This window comes from Sus scrofa, chromosome 13 (genome assembly GCF_054392235.1).
Source record: "Sus scrofa isolate SSC_HxYL_T2T_F1_AM1 chromosome 13, Sscrofa_HxYL_maternal_Yorkshire_Landrace_v2.0, whole genome shotgun sequence".
NCBI lineage: Eukaryota > Metazoa > Chordata > Mammalia > Artiodactyla > Suidae > Sus > Sus scrofa.
In genome coordinates, this window is record NC_139395.1 from 17,698,228 (window position 1) to 17,722,276 (window position 24,049).

The 24,049-nt window shown below is 37.7% G+C and overlaps 1 protein-coding gene across 20 annotated transcripts in view; it reads right to left on the reverse strand.

Annotated features, from left to right (window-relative positions):
• ANKRD28 (ankyrin repeat domain 28) overlaps positions 1 to 24,049 on the reverse strand; it is a 216,253-nt gene that overhangs the window by 21,029 nt on the left and 171,175 nt on the right. For 14 of the 20 annotated variants that reach the window (XM_021068209.2, XM_084986540.1, XM_021068207.2 and 11 more), the window contains 9 exon segments: positions 22,194 to 22,272; positions 20,882 to 20,996; positions 20,060 to 20,142; positions 17,095 to 17,158; positions 15,252 to 15,320; positions 12,447 to 12,587; positions 4,905 to 5,016; positions 3,933 to 3,959; positions 3,235 to 3,309 (listed from right to left, as the gene is read on the reverse strand). In XM_021068209.2, the coding sequence (XP_020923868.1) occupies positions 3,235 to 3,309; positions 3,933 to 3,959; positions 4,905 to 5,016; positions 12,447 to 12,587; positions 15,252 to 15,320; positions 17,095 to 17,158; positions 20,060 to 20,142; positions 20,882 to 20,996; positions 22,194 to 22,272 (765 nt within the window). 20 annotated transcript variants of the gene reach the window in all.

Below are 24,049 nucleotides of genomic sequence, written 5' to 3' on the forward strand. Positions count from 1 at the left end.
TCATTATGTTTGAGACAACCCAAAACTTTTACATTGATGATTAAGAAAGTAACTACAAATTTTTCTAATAATCAAATAGTGGGCTACAGTGTTAGGGAATTCGTATTCCATAAATAATAAAAGTTCAAGTGACAACTGATTTTTTTCATGAGTATACAATGTCTGGTTCATGGCAGACATTCAATGATGATTTCAATGAAAGCTTTCATTATATGATTCCAAAGCCTGTGTTTTCCTCACAGTGCAGGGCTCCAATTATCTTCTGATAAAACGTTACTATGCTTAAGGCAACTGAAGTTCAGCTAGTACACTGATCTTCTGATTTCTCAAATTAAAATGCCTATCCCCTCCTATAACATACCATATCTCAAAAATAAGCACTTCTTTCCAGAGAAAAATATTCAGACTGAACCCTGCCTGAATAACTGCCACGTGCCAGGCACTGACTTAGCAGTACAACAATTTTATTTAAAATTTTTATTTTATCTTTTTAGGGCTGCATCTGTGGCATATGGAAGTTCTTAGCCTAGGAGTTGAATCATAGCTGCAGCTGCTGGCCTACACCACAGCCACAGCAAATGCGGGATCTGAGCCTCATCTATGACCTATACAGCAGCTCACAGTAATGGTGGATCCTTAACCCACTGAGCGAGGCCAGGGATTGAACCAGCATCCTCATGGATACTAGTTGAGTTCTTAACCCACTAAGCCACAACGGGAACTCTCCAGAGCAAGAAGATTTGCTTAGCATATATAAGCAAACTGCAAATTACCACATGAACTTTTCATTAGGGAATTGAAAAATATAAAATTCTACCATATTTGAGCTAAATGTCATTTGCATTTTTTTTTTCTTTTTAGGGCCACAGCTGTGGCATATGGAATTTCCTAGGCTAGGGGTCAAATCACAGCCACAGTCACAGCAACACAGGATCCGAGTCATGTCTGCAACCTACACCACAGCTCATGGCAACTGCAGATCCTTAACCCCCTGAGTGAGGCTGGGGATCCATCCCGCACCCTTATGAATACTAGCTGGGTTTGTTATTGCAGAGCCACAATAGGAAACTCCTTTGTCATTTGCTTTTTTTTTGTCTTTTGTCTTTTTAGGGTTGCACTCGCAGCATACGGAGGTTCCCAGGCTAGGGGTCCAAGTGGAGCTGCTGCTGGCCTACTCCAGAGCCACAGCAACGACAGATCCGAGCCGCGTCTGAGACCTACACCAAAGCTCACAGCAATGATGGATCCTTAATCCACTGAGCGAGGTCAGGGATCGAACCCGCAACCTCACGGTTCCTAGTTGGATTCGTGTCTGCTGCACCACGAGGAGAACTCCTCCTGTCATTTGTTTTTAATCTGAAAGAAGATACTTAGCTAGAAAAAGGGCCCCACACTGTTTCAAAAGGCTATAAAGCCACTTCTTATGGGAAATAGAAGAACAGACCAGCAGCAGGTGAAGCTGCTCTGGGCCTTACTGACCTCGATGTGTCTGACTCCCTCAAAGTTAAGAGACTGTAGATCACTGAGCTCCATTGTCTGAGGATCACATCTAATCGTGTTCCTCAATACCAGAGTAATGAAATTATGCTGCTAAAAAGGAACTGTGAGAAACATAATACACAGAAGATGGTATAAAACAAAGAAGGAAAATAAGGACAACTAGGAGCCAGGAAAAACTTGCTGCAGGGTCTTCCCCTTATGATGTCTTTGAATGGACTGGGACAATGAACTTGCATGCCTACTATGTGTGAAGGCAGGACCAAGGCCAGTTTCCTTAGGCTTCAAGCCAGTGTGTTTTCACCATATCAAGTTGTCCCAGATTGGGAGAGTTTAGAAGAAAAAAAGTCATTTTCAAATAATTTCTGAAAACTTCCTAGGGAAAGATACAAAACGTAAAAGTGGTTATATAATCACATTTCATTGAGCCTAATTATGAAAATGACAAAATAGTTTCCATTTCACTTCAAAACAGTATTTAGTATGTCCATGTTCCTAATAGCACTATTCACAAGAGTCAGGGGGTAAACAACAGTTAAAAACACTGAAGTTTTCTGAGCTACTATATTCAAAAATTTGCCAGAGTGCTCAGTCTGACACCTAGTAAGTGTTCAAGAGACGACAGTGCTATTATTATAAGAATGATGAATTGCCTAGTCATCTGTTCAGACTTCATTTCTCACCACCCATAGTAAAAATGGCTATTTTCTCCATGCTGGCTTTGCACTTTCAGATGACTTATTTACTACCCAAGTCTGAGAGAATAGATAGTATTTCCAAAGACCCAAAGAGCAAGAATGAAGGACGCTTCAGCATGCCTTCTCAGTTATTGAGACACAGCAGGAAGTACTGAGGGGAGAGTGTAGAGCAGAAAGACAAAGCAGAAAATTCAATGTACGTGTATGTGTCAGTGTAAGAAAATATGCCAGGAGAATATTAAGATAAAAAAAAGAGTTTATGTGAGAAGAAATCATTGAACTTGTAGGGACACACATTAACCTAAGTATATAGCCTTATAACCTTGTATTTTACTATACCTAAAATCAGAGGTCTCACAAATAGTGACAGTATCCAATTCTCCTGATTCTCAAAGCACCCCTTTCCCCAAATGTTTCATTTCAAAGATAAATTCTTTTCAGTGCAGAAAGAACTAGATTGGGCTCTGCCTGAAATTTCCTAAGGTAATTCATTCCCATATTTGACTTAAAGAATTGTCACTCTCTCTTCTGACCTTCTCCCTTCATGATGGACATTTAGAGGAAAAATCCAGAGGCATGTGAAAGCAGAAAGAATATTACAGACCATGTAGCTAAATTTTATAGCATGAGGACAGAAGGACCGATGAACACAAACTTACTTAGCACCAAAATCACAAAGTATGCTAAAGGTAATAGATATAACACAGGAATTACAGCTCTTACATCATCTGCCTAAGAAGTCAGAAGCCATTTCACTAGTACAGGTCATTTTAAAATTCACATCACAGGCATATTCTCTCTTTAGAGCAGGCCTTGGAGGAAGCTCAAAGACTTCCGTTTTAAGCAAACAAACAAAACTAAGAAACACAGCAAAAGTACATTAAAAAATTCTCTGATTTAAGAAAGTTATTAAGGTTTTAACTCCATGATCACCACTATATGGATCAAAAGTTCTAGGTACTAGTTTGAGTCAACACAAACAGATAGGATATATTTTCCATAAACAAGCCATCAAGTTGGCTATGAAGGCAGTACTCACAGCCAAGTGTAAAGGGCTTATTGTTGCTCTATTGTCTGAATCACTCAGCATGTCTGTTCCCGAGGTTTCCATTAACTGAAGGAAAAAAAAAAAAAAAAAAAAAGAATTTTAAATGTACTTTTAGATATACCACAGCAGTTATTCCCAGTCCCCTCCCCCAAGTTTAGTATAAACTGATACTTTTTTTTTTGTCTTTTTAGGAACACGCCACAGCATCTGGAGGTTCCCAGGCTAGAGGTCCAACTGGAGCTGCAGCTGCCAGCCTACACCACAGCCAAAACAACGCTGGATCCTTAACCCACTGAGCTAGGCCAGGAATCAAACCCATGTCCTCATGGGTGCTAGTCGGGTTTGTTAACCACTAAGCCATGACGAGAATTCCATAAACTGATACTTGAATACGAATTTAAAAATCCCAAGCCATTTTATTATGAAAACGAAACTGAGCAACTTTACAGTACAGATTATCCTGAAGATGCAGTAAATTCCACAGCCTAAGAGCTCTGAGAGAAGGCTATAAATTTAAAGAGTCTGAGGGAAATGCTACTAAATTACCATCCAGTAAGAACCCACCCCCTCCAAACATGATTTCTGTCACTATCTTTGTTCTGAAGAATGTATAAAACAGGCTTCAGCTCTAGTGAGAGCAAATGAGTAATTATAACACTCTGAATAGTAGGGGGAAAACTAATACTTACAACATCTAAAGGAGTTTCACTTGCAATCTGAAATAAAATTTAAAATAAAAACATTTAGGAGGAAGTAGTCATATAGTAAAGAGATAAATGTTAATTATTCTCTATTTACAAAGGGCTTTGAATTCTATTATAGACTTGTGCTTCCTCTGCCTCCAAAAATTAAGGTTTTAAAATAAACAATTATACAATATAAATAGACTGCAAATCTACATACATGGGTCTAAGACTTTAGTCTAAAGATACTGTAATAACCTAAGGCAATATTATTCCTGTATTAGGGCTCTAAATGATGTACTAAGTATGTTGACCTTTTTTCTATGTATTACGTACCCACCCTCCTTGAATTTTATTTCCCCTTGAAGGGAAGCCATGTTAATATAATTATAAGGTGAGTGAGTCTAAATGAGGAAAGCTTCCCTTTAAGCATATGCTAAACACTTGAGAATCATTTAACTTGTCTTTTCCTTTATGTTTGGTTTGGGAAAGTGGGGGGAATGTTGCATATATTCAGGAATGAGACCACAGTTGAAATAAGAAGTTCCTTTGTGGACGATAAGTCTCCCTTGCAGAGAGATGGTTAAAAGATCGAGCATTTCAGAATTGTTTTACACACACACACACACAGAACTTTCCTCTCACATTTATTTCTCACTTGTGACATAGTTACAGTCCTTTACAATCTTCTGCAAATCCCTTAAAGGGGCAAGGGAATAAATGCTACATGGGGGTGGGGGACTCTAAGGAAAGATTCAAGTAGCCCCCTTCAGAGATCTAATTTCCTCTTTTCTTTGTGAAAGAGAAGGGGGAATGAGAAAAAGCTTAACGAGGCAAGCATGAATTTGAGAGAGAGAGGGATTATAAAAATGCTAAAAAGCAATAGGATTTGTTTCTTGATTCATTTATTCTCATTTTCATTACATTATTAGAATATGAACTCACACTGGTCCTTCCACAAGAATTCAGGCATCTTACCAGCTGAAGACACAGACGGTGACCATACGCAGCTGAATAATGAACTGCATTGTATCCTTGCTTGTCCCGGATCCCTGGATTTGCATCATTTCTTAGTAAGTATTCCAGGCACCTATTACAGTAATACATATTCAAAATTCTAAATCCTGCATTTTAACCAATGATAAAAACAGAGACAAACTAAAAACTGGCAATTTTTCTTACACTTGAGTAATGTAAAAATCATAAATATAGCCACACCGCATAAATTTGTCATTTAAATGACATCAATTTTAAGTATCATAAAAATACAAATTAAATGTTCACAAGAGAATCTTCTTTACTCAGTCTGTTGGCAAGCCCGGTATACCTGAAGGCTCTTTTGTACATAGTCACTATCTACAGTACCAGCTGGTCCACTCAGACAATGTTTGATTAGACTGAACTTGTAGTGGCAGTGAGCATTACGATCTCTCCGGAACACATAGTAAGTATGATATCTCATTGGGAAGCTCACGAAAGGATATAAAAATATGTCCTGAAACCAAGGTCAGAATTGAATGATCCTGCATTACAGGCCTGAGAAGTGTGGAAAAGTGCAAAAGTGGTATGTGGGTAACAAGAAAGACCTTCCCATGGGAGACACACTTCATTCCTGTGCTATTAAAATATGAGGAAAATAACTTTAAAGTAACTACAACATTCAAAATTTTTTTTTTTTTTCTTTTTAGGGCTGAACCCATGACACATGGAAGTTCCCAGGCTAGGGGTCGAATCAGAGCTGTAGCTGCTGGCCCACACCAGAACCGAGCCGCATCTGCAACCTACACGACAGCTCACAGCAATGCCGGATCCTCAACCCACTGAGAGAGGTCAGGTATCTAATCTACATCCTCATGGAAACTAGTTGGGTTCGTTACTGCTGAGCCACAATAGTAACTCCTAGGTTCACAATTTGTTATAATTTTGATAAATTTTATTGTTACTCTACCAAAAAAGAAAAAAGTACTGAATCAGACATTTAAAAATTTACCTCTAGAGTTAGTTTGATATTAGTGATCTCTGACAAACTGTTTCATCTTTATGGTGAAATGGCTTGTTTTCTTTGTTTTTGGCTGTGCCTGCGGCATGTGGGGCAGAGATCAAATCTGCACCACAGTAGCCACCCAACTTGCTACAGTGAAAACATCAATCCTTAACCTGCTGTGACACAAGAGAACTCCTAAAATAGCTTCTGTTTATTCATTTGGTAGATGGGGGTAGAAATTCAACTAAACAGTCTAAAATCCATTCATGCTAAAATTCTAAGACCATAATTAGTGATAATTGATCTAATATGCAATATGTCTAACTAAATACTAACTCCACTAACAGGGGAGAAAATCTACAGAACTCCTTGGCAGGTTTGCAAAAAGCATACTGAAGTTATATAAAAACAAGTGGAAAGGAACTCTGGAGCAATGTTAAGTGAGCTCTTAGGAGTAACTTTGTCATCAATACATGAGGACCGTTCTTTGAGATGTTAACCCTTATTTCTTTAAGGATGAACTACTTAAAATCCTTTAGATCTCTTAGGAATTACAGAACCTACATGTATCATAGTATGCTCAATGGTAGCAAATGTTTATATATATATATAGTCTTTTTAGGGCCGCACCCGCAGCATATAGAGGCTCCCAGGCTAGGAGTCGAATCAGAGCTACAGTTGCCGGCCTACACCACAGCCACAGTAATGCAGGATCTGAGCTGCGTCAGCTACCTACACCACAGCTCATGGCAACGCTGGATTCTTAACCCACTGAGCGAGGCCAGGGATTGAACCCACATCCTCATGGATACTAGTTGGGCTTGTTACCACTGAGGCACAATGGGAACTTCCAAATGTTCATCCTTTAAAGTGGGATTTTGATATTTATGCACAGCAAAAATTATTAGTCAAAGATGATGAACTAAATTATCACTACGATAAAACAATGGCAACAACACCCAAATCTGACTCTAAAGGAACAAGTCTGGTATTTTCTGACATTCCTAAACTAGCTCTGAGAACACTCTAGGAAGTGTTTAAGGCAGTATGTAGACTGTACACAGTCTTACTAGGTACCCAGCCCAGAGGTCAATGCTCACTGGGATGGAGAAAAGACCTGCTGGGCTGGGAGAACAGTCTTGCTTCACAGGCACAAATATCTCACCTAAGGGCATATCTTATTAATCTTTAATCAAGTTCCCCACATGTGAACTATAAAACAGAAATAGTTCTCCTTACGGAGACCTGAATATAAGACGGAGTCTATCAGTGGAACAAACTATTTTAAGATAACTTGCTGATACAGGAGTACTGAAATAATTTATTTAGAGAAAGCAAAACAAGTAGGTAAGTTCATGTTTACTTTCTGAAGTAGGAGAGCAACTCTCAAAGCACTATTTACAGTGACTAGTTGCAAGTGCGCAGCATCAAAAAATGTGAAATAATTTAACCATAATACATGCAGTAGTTCTTATTGAATCATGTTACTTAATAGTTTACACTCACATTATGAGATGACTAGTCTCCTATAACAAAACAAAGACTAAGAAATGGTTTATAAAATTATTTCTAGTGCCATGCCTTTTAGATTTTGCTAAGCAACATGAATTTTCATAACTACTTTGAGCATTATCTTTAACAAATGAAAAAAATTACTGACATTCAAGAAAATTAAATTACTTGCTCCCAATCTTTTGGCTAGAATATGACAAAGCAAGGACTAGACCTCAGGTCTTCTCTTCATCAAGTGCTCTTTCTATGCTAGAAAGAACACAGCAGTCGATGAGTTAGGAGTCAATGAGTTAGTGCTACTTGAACCTGGGTGCTTATAAAATACTGAACCACAACACTGCTTGACCTTAAAAATCTGGACCTCACTTTTAATTTGCAGATGAGGAGAGAGAGTCAATCCTAGTTCTTTTTCCTGCTGTAAGTTAACTCATGCTCATTTTATAAAACTCAGAAAATTAATAAACCAAGATTCTCTACAATCTGTCTCCTCCCACTAAAATAAACTATGTATGCAAAATCTGGTAGAATATTTACGGCTAAATAGCTAAGTAATAAACCATGCTTACTGTTAAATATTTTGCTTTCTTCATTTGTTACGACAAATTAAATTTATTCATCCCAATTAAGCATGTAATTTAAATCAGTGATTTAACTATTTAAATTTCTGCTACTCTTCCCTACCACCCATGAATTACTACTACCTTTTCTGGTACAAGTTCTGACTGATTCAAACCTGTGTGTCCCATGGCTGGTCAGAGCTCTAGGAAAGGGCTACTCAACCCAGGGCAGGGAACATGGTATGGTCACCAGAGGCCCTGAGGCCCTTCCTAACTACTCTCCGCCATCACAGTGAACAACAGTATCTGTTTTTACCAAAAGGAAGGAAAAAAAAAAAAAAAAAAAAAGGAAAGAAAAAAGAAAAGAGAGACAGACAGACATTAAGCAGTTTTAAAATTATAGCTAGTGTAATTACAGCTAGGGTCAGGTATGGTTCTAAGCAGTTCAGATATTTTATACCTCATACGGCAACGAGTTAGGTCAGACTATCATTTCCACCTCACAGAGGAAATGCACTGAGAGGTTAGTAAGTAACCCGCCCAAGCCCTCCAGCAAGTGGCAGAGCTAGTACCAACCCAACGGTGTCTCACACACATTCACAAAACGAGGCTGCCAAATACAGAGTCATATACAAAAGTCAAGTGTATCTCTCTATTTTACAACAATAGGAAATTTGAGGATTTATCTTGGCAATAAAAACATCAAATACTTGGGAATAAGCCTAAGGATTATAAAAGTTCTAAACTGAAAACCATATGATTCCATATATAAAGTTCAAAACAGATGAAAAACAATGCTATTAGAGCAAAATATGATCCCATTTTTGTGAGGAAAAATCTCCATAAATATATCTATACATCTACAAACACATGTATATACAATTCTATGAACACAGAAAAGGCTATGGACACACACTATGAGGGACATTACATCAGCCAAGAGAAACACGTGGGTTAATGGTGGTTTTCAAAGACAAAGCATAAGGAGGATTTCTTCCTTCTATATAACCAGAAAAAACAAACCTGGCCTTCCCTCAGGCACACCACACGGGCATGGGGTGGGTCCTCACCATCGTGCTCAAAGTCAGCCCTCCCTCTCTTCAAATGGCAAAAAGGTTTTAATTTATTAATATTTAGTATATTTAATACGTTTCTTCGTGGAAGCAACTACGTATTTGTTTGCTGAGTCCTTACTGCCTATAGAGAATGGAGGAATCAGGATGCGGGAGGTGGTAAGCAGGATGACTACAACAAGTCAGGAGTGATTTCATGTATTTTTCCAAAATTTACTGAAGGTAAGGGCAGAGGGACACAAGGCAGAGAATTTTAATTACTTCAGTCACTAGAAAACCAACGGCAGAGTGTCAAAATTTCCAAAGTATACACAACTTTCCCTGGGGATGATGACAGGACATTATTAAATAACCATTAAAAAAAAAAATCCAACAAACAAACATACTGAATAACAGTAATCTGAAGCCATGGGAAGTTTGTTTATTCTTTTAGAAAACATTTCATTCTTGCTTTAGCGGGAACCTCCTTCTGGGAATTAAATCTTTGGAGTTTAGAAAAATAAACCAACTCTTTAATTCTACTATTTAAGCCTCCAAAACAATCACTTACTGAAAGGATGCCTCTGGTATCCTAAAATGGTTACTGTGGTGAATACCTTCCAGAAGGTTCTCAGGGATTTAACAGCGAGTTGATAAACGATGGTATTAGACAAAACCTCTGGGATTATGATACTTTAAAGACAAGAAAGAGGCTTCCAAAACCAGTGCTAGATTCTTTTTATACACATGATCTCAGTTTTCCCCACAATTTTAAGAAGTAGATTTCATTCTAATTTTACAGATAAAGAAACTTTTACTTAAAGATTACTCACTCAGGCTCAGAGGTTAATAATATGAAGACCCCAAGATTTAAACTGGGTCTTTTGGATAACACATCAGGCTGCTTGTGCAGGTACTGAGAATTAAGTGTTTAAATTATAAATATCTCTAACCTATTGCTCTAACAATTTAATTCACTTTAATACTAAATACAATTCTAAAGAAAAAGTAGATTGGTTTAAAATAAAACCACAAATCTCAAAAACTGGGTTGAACACTGTCATCCTTTGTTTCTGTTAAGAATTCAGATTTAGGGAATTCCCGCTGTGGCTCTCAGCGCTAACAAACCCAACTACTTACTATACATGAGGATGCAGACTCAATCCCTGGCCTGGCTCAGCGGGTTAAGGATCTGGCATTGCTGGGGGCTGTGGTTTAGGTCACTGATGAAGCTCGCATCCCACACTGCTGTGGCTGTGGTGTAGACTGGCAATTGCAGCTCTGATTCTACCCCTAGCCTGGGAACCTCCATATGCCACAGGTTCAGCCCTAAAAAAGCAAAAAGCAAAAAAAAAGAATTCATATTTAGTGTAACTGTCTAAAGGCTGGAGGGCCAGAGGGTAATCTCTGTGTGCTATGACCTCAGTGGAATTCATGTTGATCATGCTGAGCAACACCCAATAAACAGTCCAGGGGAACAGTGGGAGGACTACTGATGCGGTTGATAGTCATTTTAGGTATAACCTACTTTATTTAGGAAAATCTATAAATCAAATCTTAAAATTACAAAATTTATAAATCAGAGAATAATCTACTCATCCAAGTTTACCAAAACATTTTCTGATTTATACTTTTTTTTGTTTGTTTTGTTTTTGTCTTTTTAGGGCTGCACCTCTGGCACATGGAGGTTCCCAGGCTAGAGGCTGATTCAGAGCTGTAGTCACTGGCCTGTGCCTCAGCCACAGCCACAGCTACAAGGGATTCGAGTGATGCCTGTGACCTACACCACAGCTCACAGCAATGTTAGATCCTTAGCCCACTGAGCGCAGCCAGGGATCCTCATGGATACTAATCAGATTTGTTTCTGCTGAGCCACACTGGGAACTCCTGATCTATAGTCTTTATACAGATTTTCTTTAAAGCTCTACTATCCAAAAACATATTTCAAATAATTTAACTTCTCTCAAAATCTATCTACAACCATCCTGGTATACATGAAATTGTAGAAAGGGATATATTCCGCCAAATAGAAAACACATCATCTCTTAGTACCTGAGGGGGACTGGTTCCAAGAGCGCCCCTGGAGCCAAAGATCTTGGACCCTCAAATCCCTTATTTAAAAAATGGCTTTGAGCAACGAAACACACAGCCCTCTGAATCTGCAAAGCTGACAGATAGTACATTTCACTAGTGCTTTCAAGATTAGAATTTTAGCCACAAATCCAACATAACAAAGCATTGTTTATAGAAATGGATTTGAAATTATGGAGTTTATAATAAATTAATGTTTGGAAATAATACCATCGAATTATGCTTTTTGTTTTGAAGGTAAAAAAGTAAATGTTAGAAACTAAAGAAATAGTTCCATGTTAAATGCACTTTCCTTAAAGTCTATTTTACACAATCTTTCCCTAGAAAACATTAGTTCTTTTTCCTATGGGTATTTTTACTTTTCACTGGTCCAGACAAATGGGGGCCACAGACACTGACGATCTCATTCTTTATCTCTAACGAATTCATTTTCTTCCAAGTAGGCAATATATTAGGGCACTATAAATAGGTCTGATCAACACTCAGTGAATACTGATTATGAAAGAATTTATAAATCTCTAATTCTTTCTTTTTTCCTTTTCTCTTTTGGGCTGCCTCTAGGCATATAGAGTTCCTGGGCCGGAGAGAAGATCTGCAGTTTCAACCTATGCCACAGCTGTGGCAATGTTGGATCCTCTAACCCACTGTACCAGGCTGGGGATCAAACCTGCATCCTGGTGCGTAGAGATATCGCAGATCCCATCTCATCCCAATGCACCACGTGGGAACTCCCTCTCATTCTCTTATTTCTATTTAGTCATTCTTGGCCTTCGTTTACTCTGTTATCTATCTAATTTACTTATGTAAGCAATATTCAGAACCAACTATATGCCAGATTTTGCCAGTTCAATTATTCCCTATTGGGATACCAATATAAAACGACCCCTTGGGAACATGAAGGAAAATGGTAATCCAATCTGCCCAGTCTTCTGATGACCCTGGCTGCATATCTCTTGGAAATGGAAAGCCCTGGAAAGCATACCTTTTTCCCTCTCCCTGTGATACACTCAGGACTGCTGCCTCCAAGAAGTCAGATTGAAAAAACAAGGAGGTGATTGATATTTAGATGTTTTTGGCAGGGAGGATGAGAAGGAACCTTTTTCTTTTTTCTACCTGATTAGTTCTCAGGGCAAGTTGTGGAGAGGCAGGTAGTAGTCACTACGACCAGAAAGTAATTATGAAACCAATTTATTTCCCCACTAAAAGACTCAGGGAAAGATAATCAATAACAAAAAGTACAAAAAAGAAATATAAATTTGCTATAAAACCTGCCCTCTATCCAGAAGGTGCTGGTCTACAGAAACAATAACCACATCACACTTACTTGCCATCTGTGTCTGACGTGGCTGCATAGTGCAGGGGTGTGCACCCTCTTTCATCAAGGTCATTCACACTTGCTCCTGAGCCCACAAGAGCAAACAGGCACTGGTAATTGCAATTGGCAGCAGCATAGTGCAGTGGAGATCTTTCAAACCCAATATAAAAAAAAAAGAGAGAGAGAGAGAGGTCAGGGACGCACACCAGTAAACACATGCATATTGATGCAACCAGTTACAGATACTGTATTTACAGTGAGCCTGAGACTGATTTCTGCCATATACTAAGTCTTTCAGTGGGAGGAGAAACTAAGATGGCAGAGAGCCAAACTAAGATGGTAGGAATACAAAATTAGATAGAAATGGTTAAATTATTTCATGGTTCCTAGAGTAACAATTCCACTCTTCTGACTGAATTACAGACAACTTTCATATTCTGCTCTGAAACTTGAAAACTTTCATTTTTGTTTCTCCCAAATGCCATCAACAATCTGGGAAAACTTTCATTTTAACAAAGCTTCCCCTACACTAATAAAAATATTTCATAGGACAGAGGGAGCAGCTTCTGTTCATGTCTCAGTGGAAGAATAAAGGGTTAAGAAAAATATGGAAGCATTAAAAAAATGCTGCTATATCAATTACATGGTTGAGCTACACAGTTAATATCAGATTTCTCAAGCAAGAAATGCATAGTTTTTTTTATTTTTTGCTTCTTTTTAGGGTCGCACCTGTGGCATATGGAGGTTCCCAGGCTAGGGTCCTAACTGGAGCTATAGCTGCCGGCCTATGCCACAGACTACAGCGATGCCAGATCTGATCCATGTCTGCGACCTACACCACAGCTCACGGCAATGCCGGATCCTTAACCCATTGAGCGAGGCCAGATATTGAACCTGCGACCTCATGTTTCCTAGTTGGATTTGTTTCCGCTACGCCATGACGGGAACTCCCCAAAAATGCATTGTTTTGAAGACTGTTCACCACTCTGAAGAGTTAGAGTACTGTTTTAATTTCTAAAGACTAACTATTTGTAGTTTATTTCTTCCCAGTTACTGAAATAAAAAAGAATGTTATTAAATTTAGGAGCTTGTCTTTAGATTACAAAACATAATGATTCCGTGACTTTTCATTTAAAAAAAAAAGTGAAAGTAAATTTAGTCCATGGTATAATTTAGTCTTTGTGGTATAATATTTTTTAAAACATTTACCTGGTGAAACGACAGTAAAGCATTATTTTACTTTATTGGACAACAGTATAGTAATTCTTTTTTTTTTTTTTTTTTTTTTTTGTCTTTTTGCTATTTCTTTGGGCCGCTCCCGAGGTATATGGAGGTTCCCAGCCTAGGGGTCGAATCGGAGCTGTAGCCACTGAACAACACCAGAGCCACAGCAACGTGGGATCCAAGCCGCGTCTGCAACCTACACCACAGCTCACGGCAATGCCGGATTGTCAACCCACTGAGCAAGGGCAGGGACCGAACCCGCAACCTCATGGTTCCTCGTCGGATTCGTTAACCACTGCGCCATGACGGGAACTCCCAGTATAGTAATTCTATTTCTGGAAATACAATTAACCCTGTATTACTTTTAAGCTTTTAAACTCAGAATGTTTTAGAAGCCCTCTCTTTGTATAGAATGCTCCAAATGCTACAAATTAACTAATGTACGCTAGATTAAAGTTTACTTATAAAAATAAATTATAGCTATAAAAATATTGCATTCTAAAGTCAAACAAACTAGTTTTTGATTTTATGGGTTATTATTTTCTTTGTAATCTGTTCCTTAAAGTAGTAACAGGGTCAGATAGTAGTTTTTCCTTTTCTCATACACATTCCCTACCACACATATTCTATTGATTTCTGCATGGGCCCAATCCCATGCACTGATACACAGTCACACATTTTCTTTGGACACACACACCCTCTCTTGTCATATACTCTGAAACTATTGTCAACTCTTGACACACACAATTTTGCTCATATTGCCATCTATTTTTCTTTCTTCTTTTAAAATGAGATAACAGTGGTTTATAACATTATATAAGTCTCAATGTGTACATTATATTTTGACTTCTGTATGCACTACAGTGTGCTCACCTCTATTTTTCGAATCAATTCAAACGGCCTTCAGTCCTTTCCTATATGGTTCTAACAGTATCTGGGTCAATTTCCACTCTAAGCAACCTAGTAGATAATGACAGCTTTAAGTACTACAGTCATAGACGCTAGTAACCCTGAGGCCTGGGGCTGAACAGTGAGAATGAGGACTGGCTGAGGGACTACCAAGGGACTCTTTATCCACAGGTGCTTTCCTGCAGATCATACTCAGGGTGTGTGGAGGGAGTCAGAAGAGGAGAAAGAAAAATAATATATACACCTGTAACCTATTTCCTCCCTCTTTCTACCTAATGCTCCGGAACCAAATATAGGCAATAGAGTCTCTGACAAAAGAATGACTTGAAGGAATGGAGAACAACCCAACTGAGTTCCAGGTCCTGTGAGTTTTTTTGATGGAGCACAGAGGGTTTAGATTTTCCCGGCTATAATGAAGGAAGGAGATGGAATGACATTAAGAGATAGAGAAGGGCTGATAAACTATAGCTGTGGCTGGTAGCCCGGGCTGCGGCAGAGGCCCAGCTAGAAGAAGGCTGTGGGTCAGAATGAATATTTAGAGGTTATTTGGGCCTCTCAACTGAATCATGATGACAGCAAAATTATTCAGTTAACTCTCAGAAGCCAAATCAGAAGGTCAGGTAAGGCATTAAGTTAAATAACATTAATTAGGCTCTATAGATGAACTATATCACACCCTACCTCCCAAATTTGTCCTTTTTGTTAAAGTCTGCACCAGTATTCAGCAGAAGGTTTAGGCACTCCAGATTCCTACCAGGAAAAAAACAGAAGACATAAATGTCAGTAATTTTGTAATGAAAATGGGAGGTTTAAATAAGCATAGAAGTTTTCAAATGAGGGTAAAGTGAATAAAATAGTATGATTTATATTTTATGAAGATAAAAACATTAAAATTCATCTTATCTAGAACTTTAAAAGGTTATTTATATACATATTAGCATATTGACAGGAAATAACAAATGAATCATGTTTTCACTACTTCCAAGTTCAATTTGTAAAAGTTCCAGAAGAGTTTTTAGGAACCTCTAAAACATATTTAAAACAATATGCTTATAAATGAATGATTTAAATTTAAATGGTTTTTGATGCTAAATTAAAATGGGTTAAAAACAAAGAAACAAACATGAAAATACAGATAATGTCCCAGGTTAGCTTTCCCTTATCTCCTATAATGTAACTGCTTAAGATGAATCCTTAGTTAAAATTGTATGAGAGCATATTATATACATGGGTATTTCTGTAATCTTTGGGGTTTTTTGGGGGGCCATGCCAGGAGCATGTGGAAGTCCCCAGGTCAGGGATCAAACCTGAGCCACAGCAATGATAATGCAAGATCCTTAACCACTAGGCTACCAGGGAACTTCATGTAATTTTTTTTTTTTTTGGTCTTTTTTGCCATTTCTTGGGCCGTTCCCTTGGCATATGGAGGTTTCCAGGCTAGGGGTCCAATTGGAGCTGTAGCCGCCAGCCTACGTCAGAGCCACAGCAACGCAGGATATGAGCCACATCTGCGACCTACACCACAGCTCACGGCAACGCCGGATCCTTAACCCACTGAGCGAGGCCAGGGATTGAACCTGCAACCTCATGATTCCTAGTCGGATTCGTTAACCACTGAGCCATGACAGGAACTCCATTTAATTTAATTTTATAAACCTAAACATCAATTTCCTATGTTACAATGAAAACTGTAACTGCCAAGTGATCAGAGATCTGCTGTCTGCTGTCTCTCACTCTGTAGGCAAGTAACATGGGAGCTAAGTTTTAACTGGAAGGTTCTTTGGTGACCTTGGAAGAACAAGAGGACCTAGTCACATGTTTACAATCCATTTCTTCAACTGAGACCAGTCTAATGGGAGTCTTGGTTCAGAAAATTTGTCCTCTGAAAATGTGTCCCCTGGGACTCTTCAAGGAATTATTATTGGAAATAAAATTCTTGCAAATGTCCTTTTGATAAATCATCATGAATTAAACAGTTTATCAGAGATTTGGTTTCTAAATGATCAAAAGCTTCAGATTAGCAGCATGAAAATTTGTTCATTCAAACCAACTGCCTAATTTCTTCTAGCAGTTAATGTTTAAAACTTAGTCCAAAATCTTCCAAGCTTCCTCTTCCTATACATTAGTACTAGAAAGACATGAACAGATCAACGTTTTTTCCCCTGAAATTAGGATTAAAAAACCACAAACAGCTTTACAAAGAATCCTAGTATTATCCATAAAATTCCCAATGTGATGGTATGGTAATTTGAGGACATGTATTTTTTCACTTATCCAGGACTGATTTTTCTCATATAAAGTCTCTTTGCAGGTTTGTTCTATTGCCCCAATTTACAACTTAGGTGGAAGAATTTACAATTCAACTTAGGTGGAAGAAGATGGGCAGGGCAGGGGAAGCAATTTCTACCATGCTCAACTTTTTTCCCCAAACAACTCCTGTTTTGTTAGAGAAACACAGGTAAGAGGAAAACTGCCACAATCAGGTACCTTTTTCTTTAAAAAAGCAAAAATGTTGCTAACATACCCTCCAGCTGCAGCTGCATGTAGACAGGTTCTGCCAAAATCATCTGGAGTATCTATATCAAATCCTACAAGAATGAATATGTCTTACATAATAATATAGATATTAGATATGGCACTTTATAGACATGGTACTTTATATTAAAATATTTTGTCAAAAAATGCTAAAAATCACATACCTCCAATCTTAAAAAAAAAAAACTATGAATTACAAATAGGTACAAATTAATTGAAAATAGATTAATAATGTATAAATATATATATATTATTTGCTTTTTAGGGCCACACTCATAGCACATGTTGGTTCCTAGGCCAAGGGTCTAATCGGAGCTACAGCTGCCGGGCTACGCCACAGCCACAGCAATGCTAGATCCAAGAAGTGTCTGCAACCTACACCACAGCTCACAGCAATGCCGGATCCTTAACCCACTGAGCAAGGCCAGGGATTGAACCTGCAACCTCATGGATCCTAGTCGGATTTGTTTCTGCTGTGCCACAAGAGGAACTCCTACAACATTTTTAAAAAAATTACCACTAAAGGACTGAGGGTTTTAGGACAAATGTAGTTGTTTGAAAATATACATGTTTAAAAGCCATAAGATACAATGGAATATTATTTAGCAATAAAAAAGAAAGTACTGACACATATTTATAACACTAGATGACCCCTGAGAACATTTAAGTGAAAGAGATCAGTTACAAAAGACCATACCTTGTGTGGTTTCATTTCTATCAACTGTCCAGAATAGGTAGATTGGGACAGAAAGTAGATTAGTGATTGCTTAGGGCTGTAGGTGGTGGGGAAAGGTTCTAAAACCCATTGTAGTCATGGTCACACATCTTTGTGAATATACAAAAAAACACTGAATTGTAAATTTTAAGAGTGAATTGTATGGAATGTGAATTATGTCTTAATAAAACATTTTTGTTAAGCCATAGATGCTTTGTTACCTGTGCATTGATACTAACACTGAGAAGAGATTTTGAGAATTCTTTCTCATAGATAAATGAATATGCGATTGCTTGTGGACATACATATACCTAAAACACTCAAAACACAAAACACTCAAAACACAATTATCTCACTTAAAAGATATTAAGAAAAACTCAGAAGTGTCTGTTTCACATCTTAATTTTTCACAAAAATTTTCACATAATTCTTTCAGTAATCATGAGGATTAATATACAAAATCTGCTCAACTTTTCTAACATGCTTAAAAATAGAATCATTTAAAATTAGATCTTGTACAACCACTAAGGAAAACAGCATGGAGGGATCTTAGAAAACTATACATAGAACTACCATAAGATCCAGCAATCCCATTCTTGGGCATATATCTGGACAAAACTTTCCTTGAAAAAGACACATGTACCCGCATGTTCACTGCAGCACTATTCACAACAGCCAAGACATGGGAACAACCCAAATGTCCACTGACAGATGATTGGATTTAGATGTGGTATACACACACAATGGAATACTACTCAGTAATAAAAAAGAACAAAATAATGCCATTTGCAGCAACATGGATGGAACTAGAGACTCTCATACTAAGTGAAATAAGTCAGAAAGAAAAAGACAAACACCACATGATATCACTTATATATGGAATCTAGTATACAGCGCAAAGGAAACTTTCCATAGAAAAAAAAATCATGGACATGAGAAGTGACTTGTTGGAGTTCCTGTCGTGGCGTAGTGGTTAACGAATCCGACTAGGAACCATAAAGGAACCATAAGGTTGCGGGTTCGGTCCCTGCCCTTGCTCAGTGGGTTAACGATCTGGCGTTGCCGTTAGCTGTGGTGTAGGTTGCAGATGCGGCTCAGATCCCGTGTTGCTGTGGCTCTGGTGTAGGCCGGTGACTACAGCTCCAATTAGACCCCTAGCCTGGGAATCTCCAGATGCCGTGGGAGTGGCCCAAGAAATAGCAAAAAGACAAAAAAAAAAAAAAAAAAAAAAAAAAAAAAAAAAAGAAGTGACTTGTGGTTGCCAAGGGGGAGGGAAGGAATGGGATGGATTGAGAATATGGGGTTAAGAAATACAAACTATTGTCTTTGGAATGGATAAGTAATGAGATCAGCTGTATAGCACTGGGAACTATATCTAGTCACTTACTATGGAGCATGATAACGTGAGAAAAAAATGTATACGTGTGTATGTAACTGGGTCACCTTGCTGTACAGTAAAAAGTTGACAGAACACTGTAAACAAGCTATAATGGAAAAAATAAAAATCATTATAAAAAAAAAATTTAATCTTATGGGAGCTCCCCTTGTGGAACAGTGGAAACAAATCCGGCTAGTAACCATGAGGTTGTGGGTTCGATCCTTGGTCTCGCTCAGTGGGCCATGAGCACTGCCGTGAGCTGTGGTATAGGGCAGAGACATGGCTCGGATCCTGCGTTGCTATGGTTGTGGCTGTGGCCGGCAGGTGTAGCTCAATTCAACCCCTAGCCTGGGAAATTCCACAAGCCCTGGGTGCGGCCCTAAAAAGCAAAAATAAATAAATAAATTAATTAAATTAAATCTTACATATTTAATAACTATGCATTTAATAAGGGTCATAAAATTATAGTAATATTTATTGCAGTATTATAAAACAGTAATTAGATATGGCATAAATAACTTCATAAACCTAGAAGATACTGTAAAATTGCTATCAGCTCTTAAAAAGGAAGCATGCAAATGAAGATATTTTGCTTCTAGACATAAAGGGATTGCTCTAGAAATATTCCACATGCCATTCCCCAAGAGAAAGGAGTAAATCACTGGAAAAATAAAGCCCTTCCCAGAGCTAAAGAGAAAATCAAATCTTAAAATTAAAGGGTCCAACATCTTCTAAGAGGGGTTGGACATACTGGTACATCATCTTGGAAAAGCAGGATAAAAAGACTATATTAAAGATAGGGGGTGGGAAGAGTTTGGGGAGACAAAAAAAGGATAATCAGTCTGTGAAGGTTCCACTTACCAGAAGAAAGAAGTTTCCTACAGCAATCTGAGAAACCACTTAAGGCTGCCAAATGGAGGGGGAACATTCCATGTATGCCACGCCTAAAGTAAATAGGAGGGCATCCTCATCACAAGAAAAATGTAATCACTTAAATTAAAAAGAAAAAAGAAACTACTTAACTTATCCAGTAGCTTTCCTCTTAGAGTAGGGTTTTTCAATCTCAGTACTACTGTCCTTATGGACTTTGTGTGTGTCGGGTCGGGGGTGCTATCCTGTGCCTATAGATGTCACCAGTGTCTCTGGGCTCTACCCACACTGGATGACAATAACAATCTCATTCCCAAATCATGACAACCAAAATTCTCCAGACATTCGCCTCAGGAGCAAAATCCACTCCCCCTGCCTCACTGCTAAGACTCATTACCACAAGGCAAAATGTTTAAGAATGTTCACTGAGTAGTTTTTATAATAGTAAAAACTTAGAAGCAACTTGTGTTTGTCATAAGGAGAATGAATAAATTGTAAAATCTCTATACAATAATGAAATTTTATAAAACGAATGAACTAGAGTTACTTACAGAGATGAGAAAAAAGCCCAAATTTATATCTATATGGCTAAATCAACAACTTCGTGTAAAAATAAGCTAGCTTATCCAATGAAATCATACTAAACATTCTATTCTATTACATCGTCAATATTAAGAGGGAAAAGCTCAAACAATTAGCACTACATCAAGGACAAAACCCACATTTTTTTTATTTGAAATATCTATAAAACTGCAACTGATTTTCCTTCTGTGTTTCCCTGTCACAGCCATCAACACCTTGAGAAGTACTTACTTTGCAGTGTCAGCACCACTTGTAATGAGAGTGTTGATTAGCAGCTCATGGCCGTACCTCGCTGCTATGTGCAAAGGGGTGTTACCATTCTTATCCTCACAGTCGATTACTGCTCCTACAATGAATGACATACTATCAGACACTGGACAGTATAAAGATCAAGTCAAATCTATCACACAGAAACTAATGAAAAAGGCTATTCAAGCACAAACTAATAGATAGAGCAATTTAACCACAGAATTCATTCACAGCATATTTATTGAGCCAGGCAGTGGGTTTACAGATCTTATACTTAAAGCGATGTTGTGAACTGGGCATTGGATTTGAACAGATTTAAGAACTACAAAAGGGAGAGTTCCTGTTGTGGAACCTGACTAGCATACATGAGGATACGGGTTCAATCCCTGGCCCTGCTCAGTGGGTTAAGGATCCGGTGTTGCCGTGAGCTGTGGTGTAGGTTGCAGAGGCAGTTAGGATCCTGCATTGCTGTGGCTGTAGTGGAGGCGGCAGCTACTGCTCCAATTCAACCTCTAGCCTAGGAACTTCCATACGCCATGGGTGCAGCCTTAAAAAGACAAAAAATAAAAAAATAAAAAATAAAAAAAAAAAAAATAAAAACTACAAAAGGGTTCTGGGATCTAATAAGTTTAGAAATCACTGTATTAAAACAAAATTCAACACAGGTGTTTAGAGCAAGACTTTCCAAAGCTTTAATGTGCACACTCTACACCATCAAGACAGCATGCAATGCTTCACAAATGATTTGATCATGAAACTATTCCTACTTTTTCCCTGCAAAATAAAAACGGCTATTGCCTTGAAGACTAGTACTAACAAATAGTTCCTTAGAACATGGCTTGAGAAACACTGCTTTAAAGTAAGGTATTCCAAAGTTTTTTTAATTGAAAAGTTTAGCTTGACTAGTACTAATTCAAATGCAAAAGAATACAAGTTCAGAAAATAAACGAAAATCCTAAAAATAGTTCAAAATATTCAAAACGGCTAAAAGAAATGCAACCGAGTTTTGTTATTATGTAACACAAACTGCAATGGAAAGGCCAAGTTTTCTATCTGGCAATGTTTTTAAAAAAACAACATTAACTAGCAGAGAAATTGTGTTCATAGGGGAAACAAAACAAAAATAAATGATAAACATAATTACAAAAGATACATGTACATGGCATTTTAAGTTATTATCTAATTTTCATGAGATCTGATATCAAATGTCAAAAATGACAATTCCTCAATGCCATTCATTATGTGGATGCTTTTACTACATTTAAGAAAAAAAACAAACAGAAATACTTTTTACCACTCTGGATAATGGTTTGTGATCTGGAGAATCTACCGTGGAGGGCAGTCATATGCAGTGGGGTTTTTCCATCTTTGCTCTGAAATGAACGAGAGATTTAAAATTCTTGTTATATCTATAACATGTAATCATTAGTTTCATTTTGAATATCTTCTCATAATTTTATTTTGTATATTACTCAAGCATTAAGTTTAACTGAAGCCTGTTGCAGTAAAATAGCTGTTTGAAATTATGAACTAATTTTTTAGTATGTATATCATAAAGCACAATTATACTAAAACCTCACTATCTACAGTTTATAAAAGGCCCTGGGTGGTGGGTATGGTATAATCTTAGTATCACTCCTATTTCATAAGTGGGGAGGATGTATTAAATGACTGGGCCGAGATCACATCTCAGGGAGTGGTACTGCCCATGTTTCAATAATTTCACACTGTTACAATTCTTTTGTTCTAAGAAATGCTGAATCCCTCCTTGACCAAAGAAAAGTGAATGTCAGAATTAACTTCAGCCACTATAATGCACTTAAAAATTTTTAAGCATTATTTTGGTTATAATTATTTATAATTAATACTGTTAGCTATTTTCTCAAATTACTTAAATAATAAACCAGACTGGCCTTGCATGTGTATTTGATGTAGAAATTCTGAAATTCTAAAGGAATTCCAAGTACGATGAAAAATAATGCCTAAGTAAGGTGGTATCTTTTACTGTGAGTTAGGTAAAGTCTTTTCTTTCCTAAAATTATTTTGTTGATCAAATAAACATGTGCTCACCACAAAAGAAAGAAGTATTTGGGGTATTTTGTATCTAACCAAAATTAAAGGTATAGGGTCAGGTGGGAGAGGGGGTGAAGTGAAACAATTAATGCAGTGGGGCTCATGTTAAGCAAGGTTATGAAAACCATAACCATTCATTTTACTTCTGTGTAGTACTTTGTAGGACAGCCAATTTAAAAACTTATAAACTGAAACTTAAATTCACATTCCAATTTGTAGTCATCCACAACTTTAATCAAGGATAAAAACATCAAAATGGAGAATGGAATGGGAGGAAAAGATGGAGAAAGGTGACTGGATAAGGAGGCATGAGGGTAAGCAAATGTAATTTTTTTTATAATGTAAGACAAATGTCAAAGCTCCTTAAGCAAAATTTGATGAGCACTAATTTGACAAATTGAAGAAACAGAGAGGTGTTAGGAATGAAGATATATTCTTTCTTTTTTTTGTCTTTTTTTTTAGGGCCACACCTGTGGCAATATGGAAGTTCCCAGGCTATGGTGTAATTGGAATTACAGCTATCAGCCTTCGCCACAGCCACAGCAACACCAGATCTGTTTGGTGCTGGTGTTGGTTCTGGCATTTGGTGCAGGCACCAAAATAACAGGCCAGGACATGTCCATGACTGATACCACAGCTCAAGGCAATGCCAGATCTTACAACCCACTGAGAGGCCAGGGATTGAACCCACATCTTCATGGATACTAGTTGGATTTGTTACTACTGAGCCACAATGGGAACTCCCGAAGATATATTCTTGACTGAATATACATTCTTACTGGTTGAAAGCTCAGTTACCAACAAATTTTATATAATGTCAGAGTTGGAAGGTAACTGAGAAGTCATCAATAACCTGGGGAACATGTTTTAGTGGAACTTGGTGGTCAGATAATTTGACAGTTGCACATCAGCAGGATGTTGTATGTCCTTAGACATGATTAAAGGAACTTTTACGAAATCTATTTTTAAATCAATGTCATAGCCTGTTGCCTTCAAATCTACCACATCTTAACTGGTTTGCTAAAAAATTCCATTATCAGAGTTCCTGTCCTGGCTCGGCTTTAATGAACCTGACTG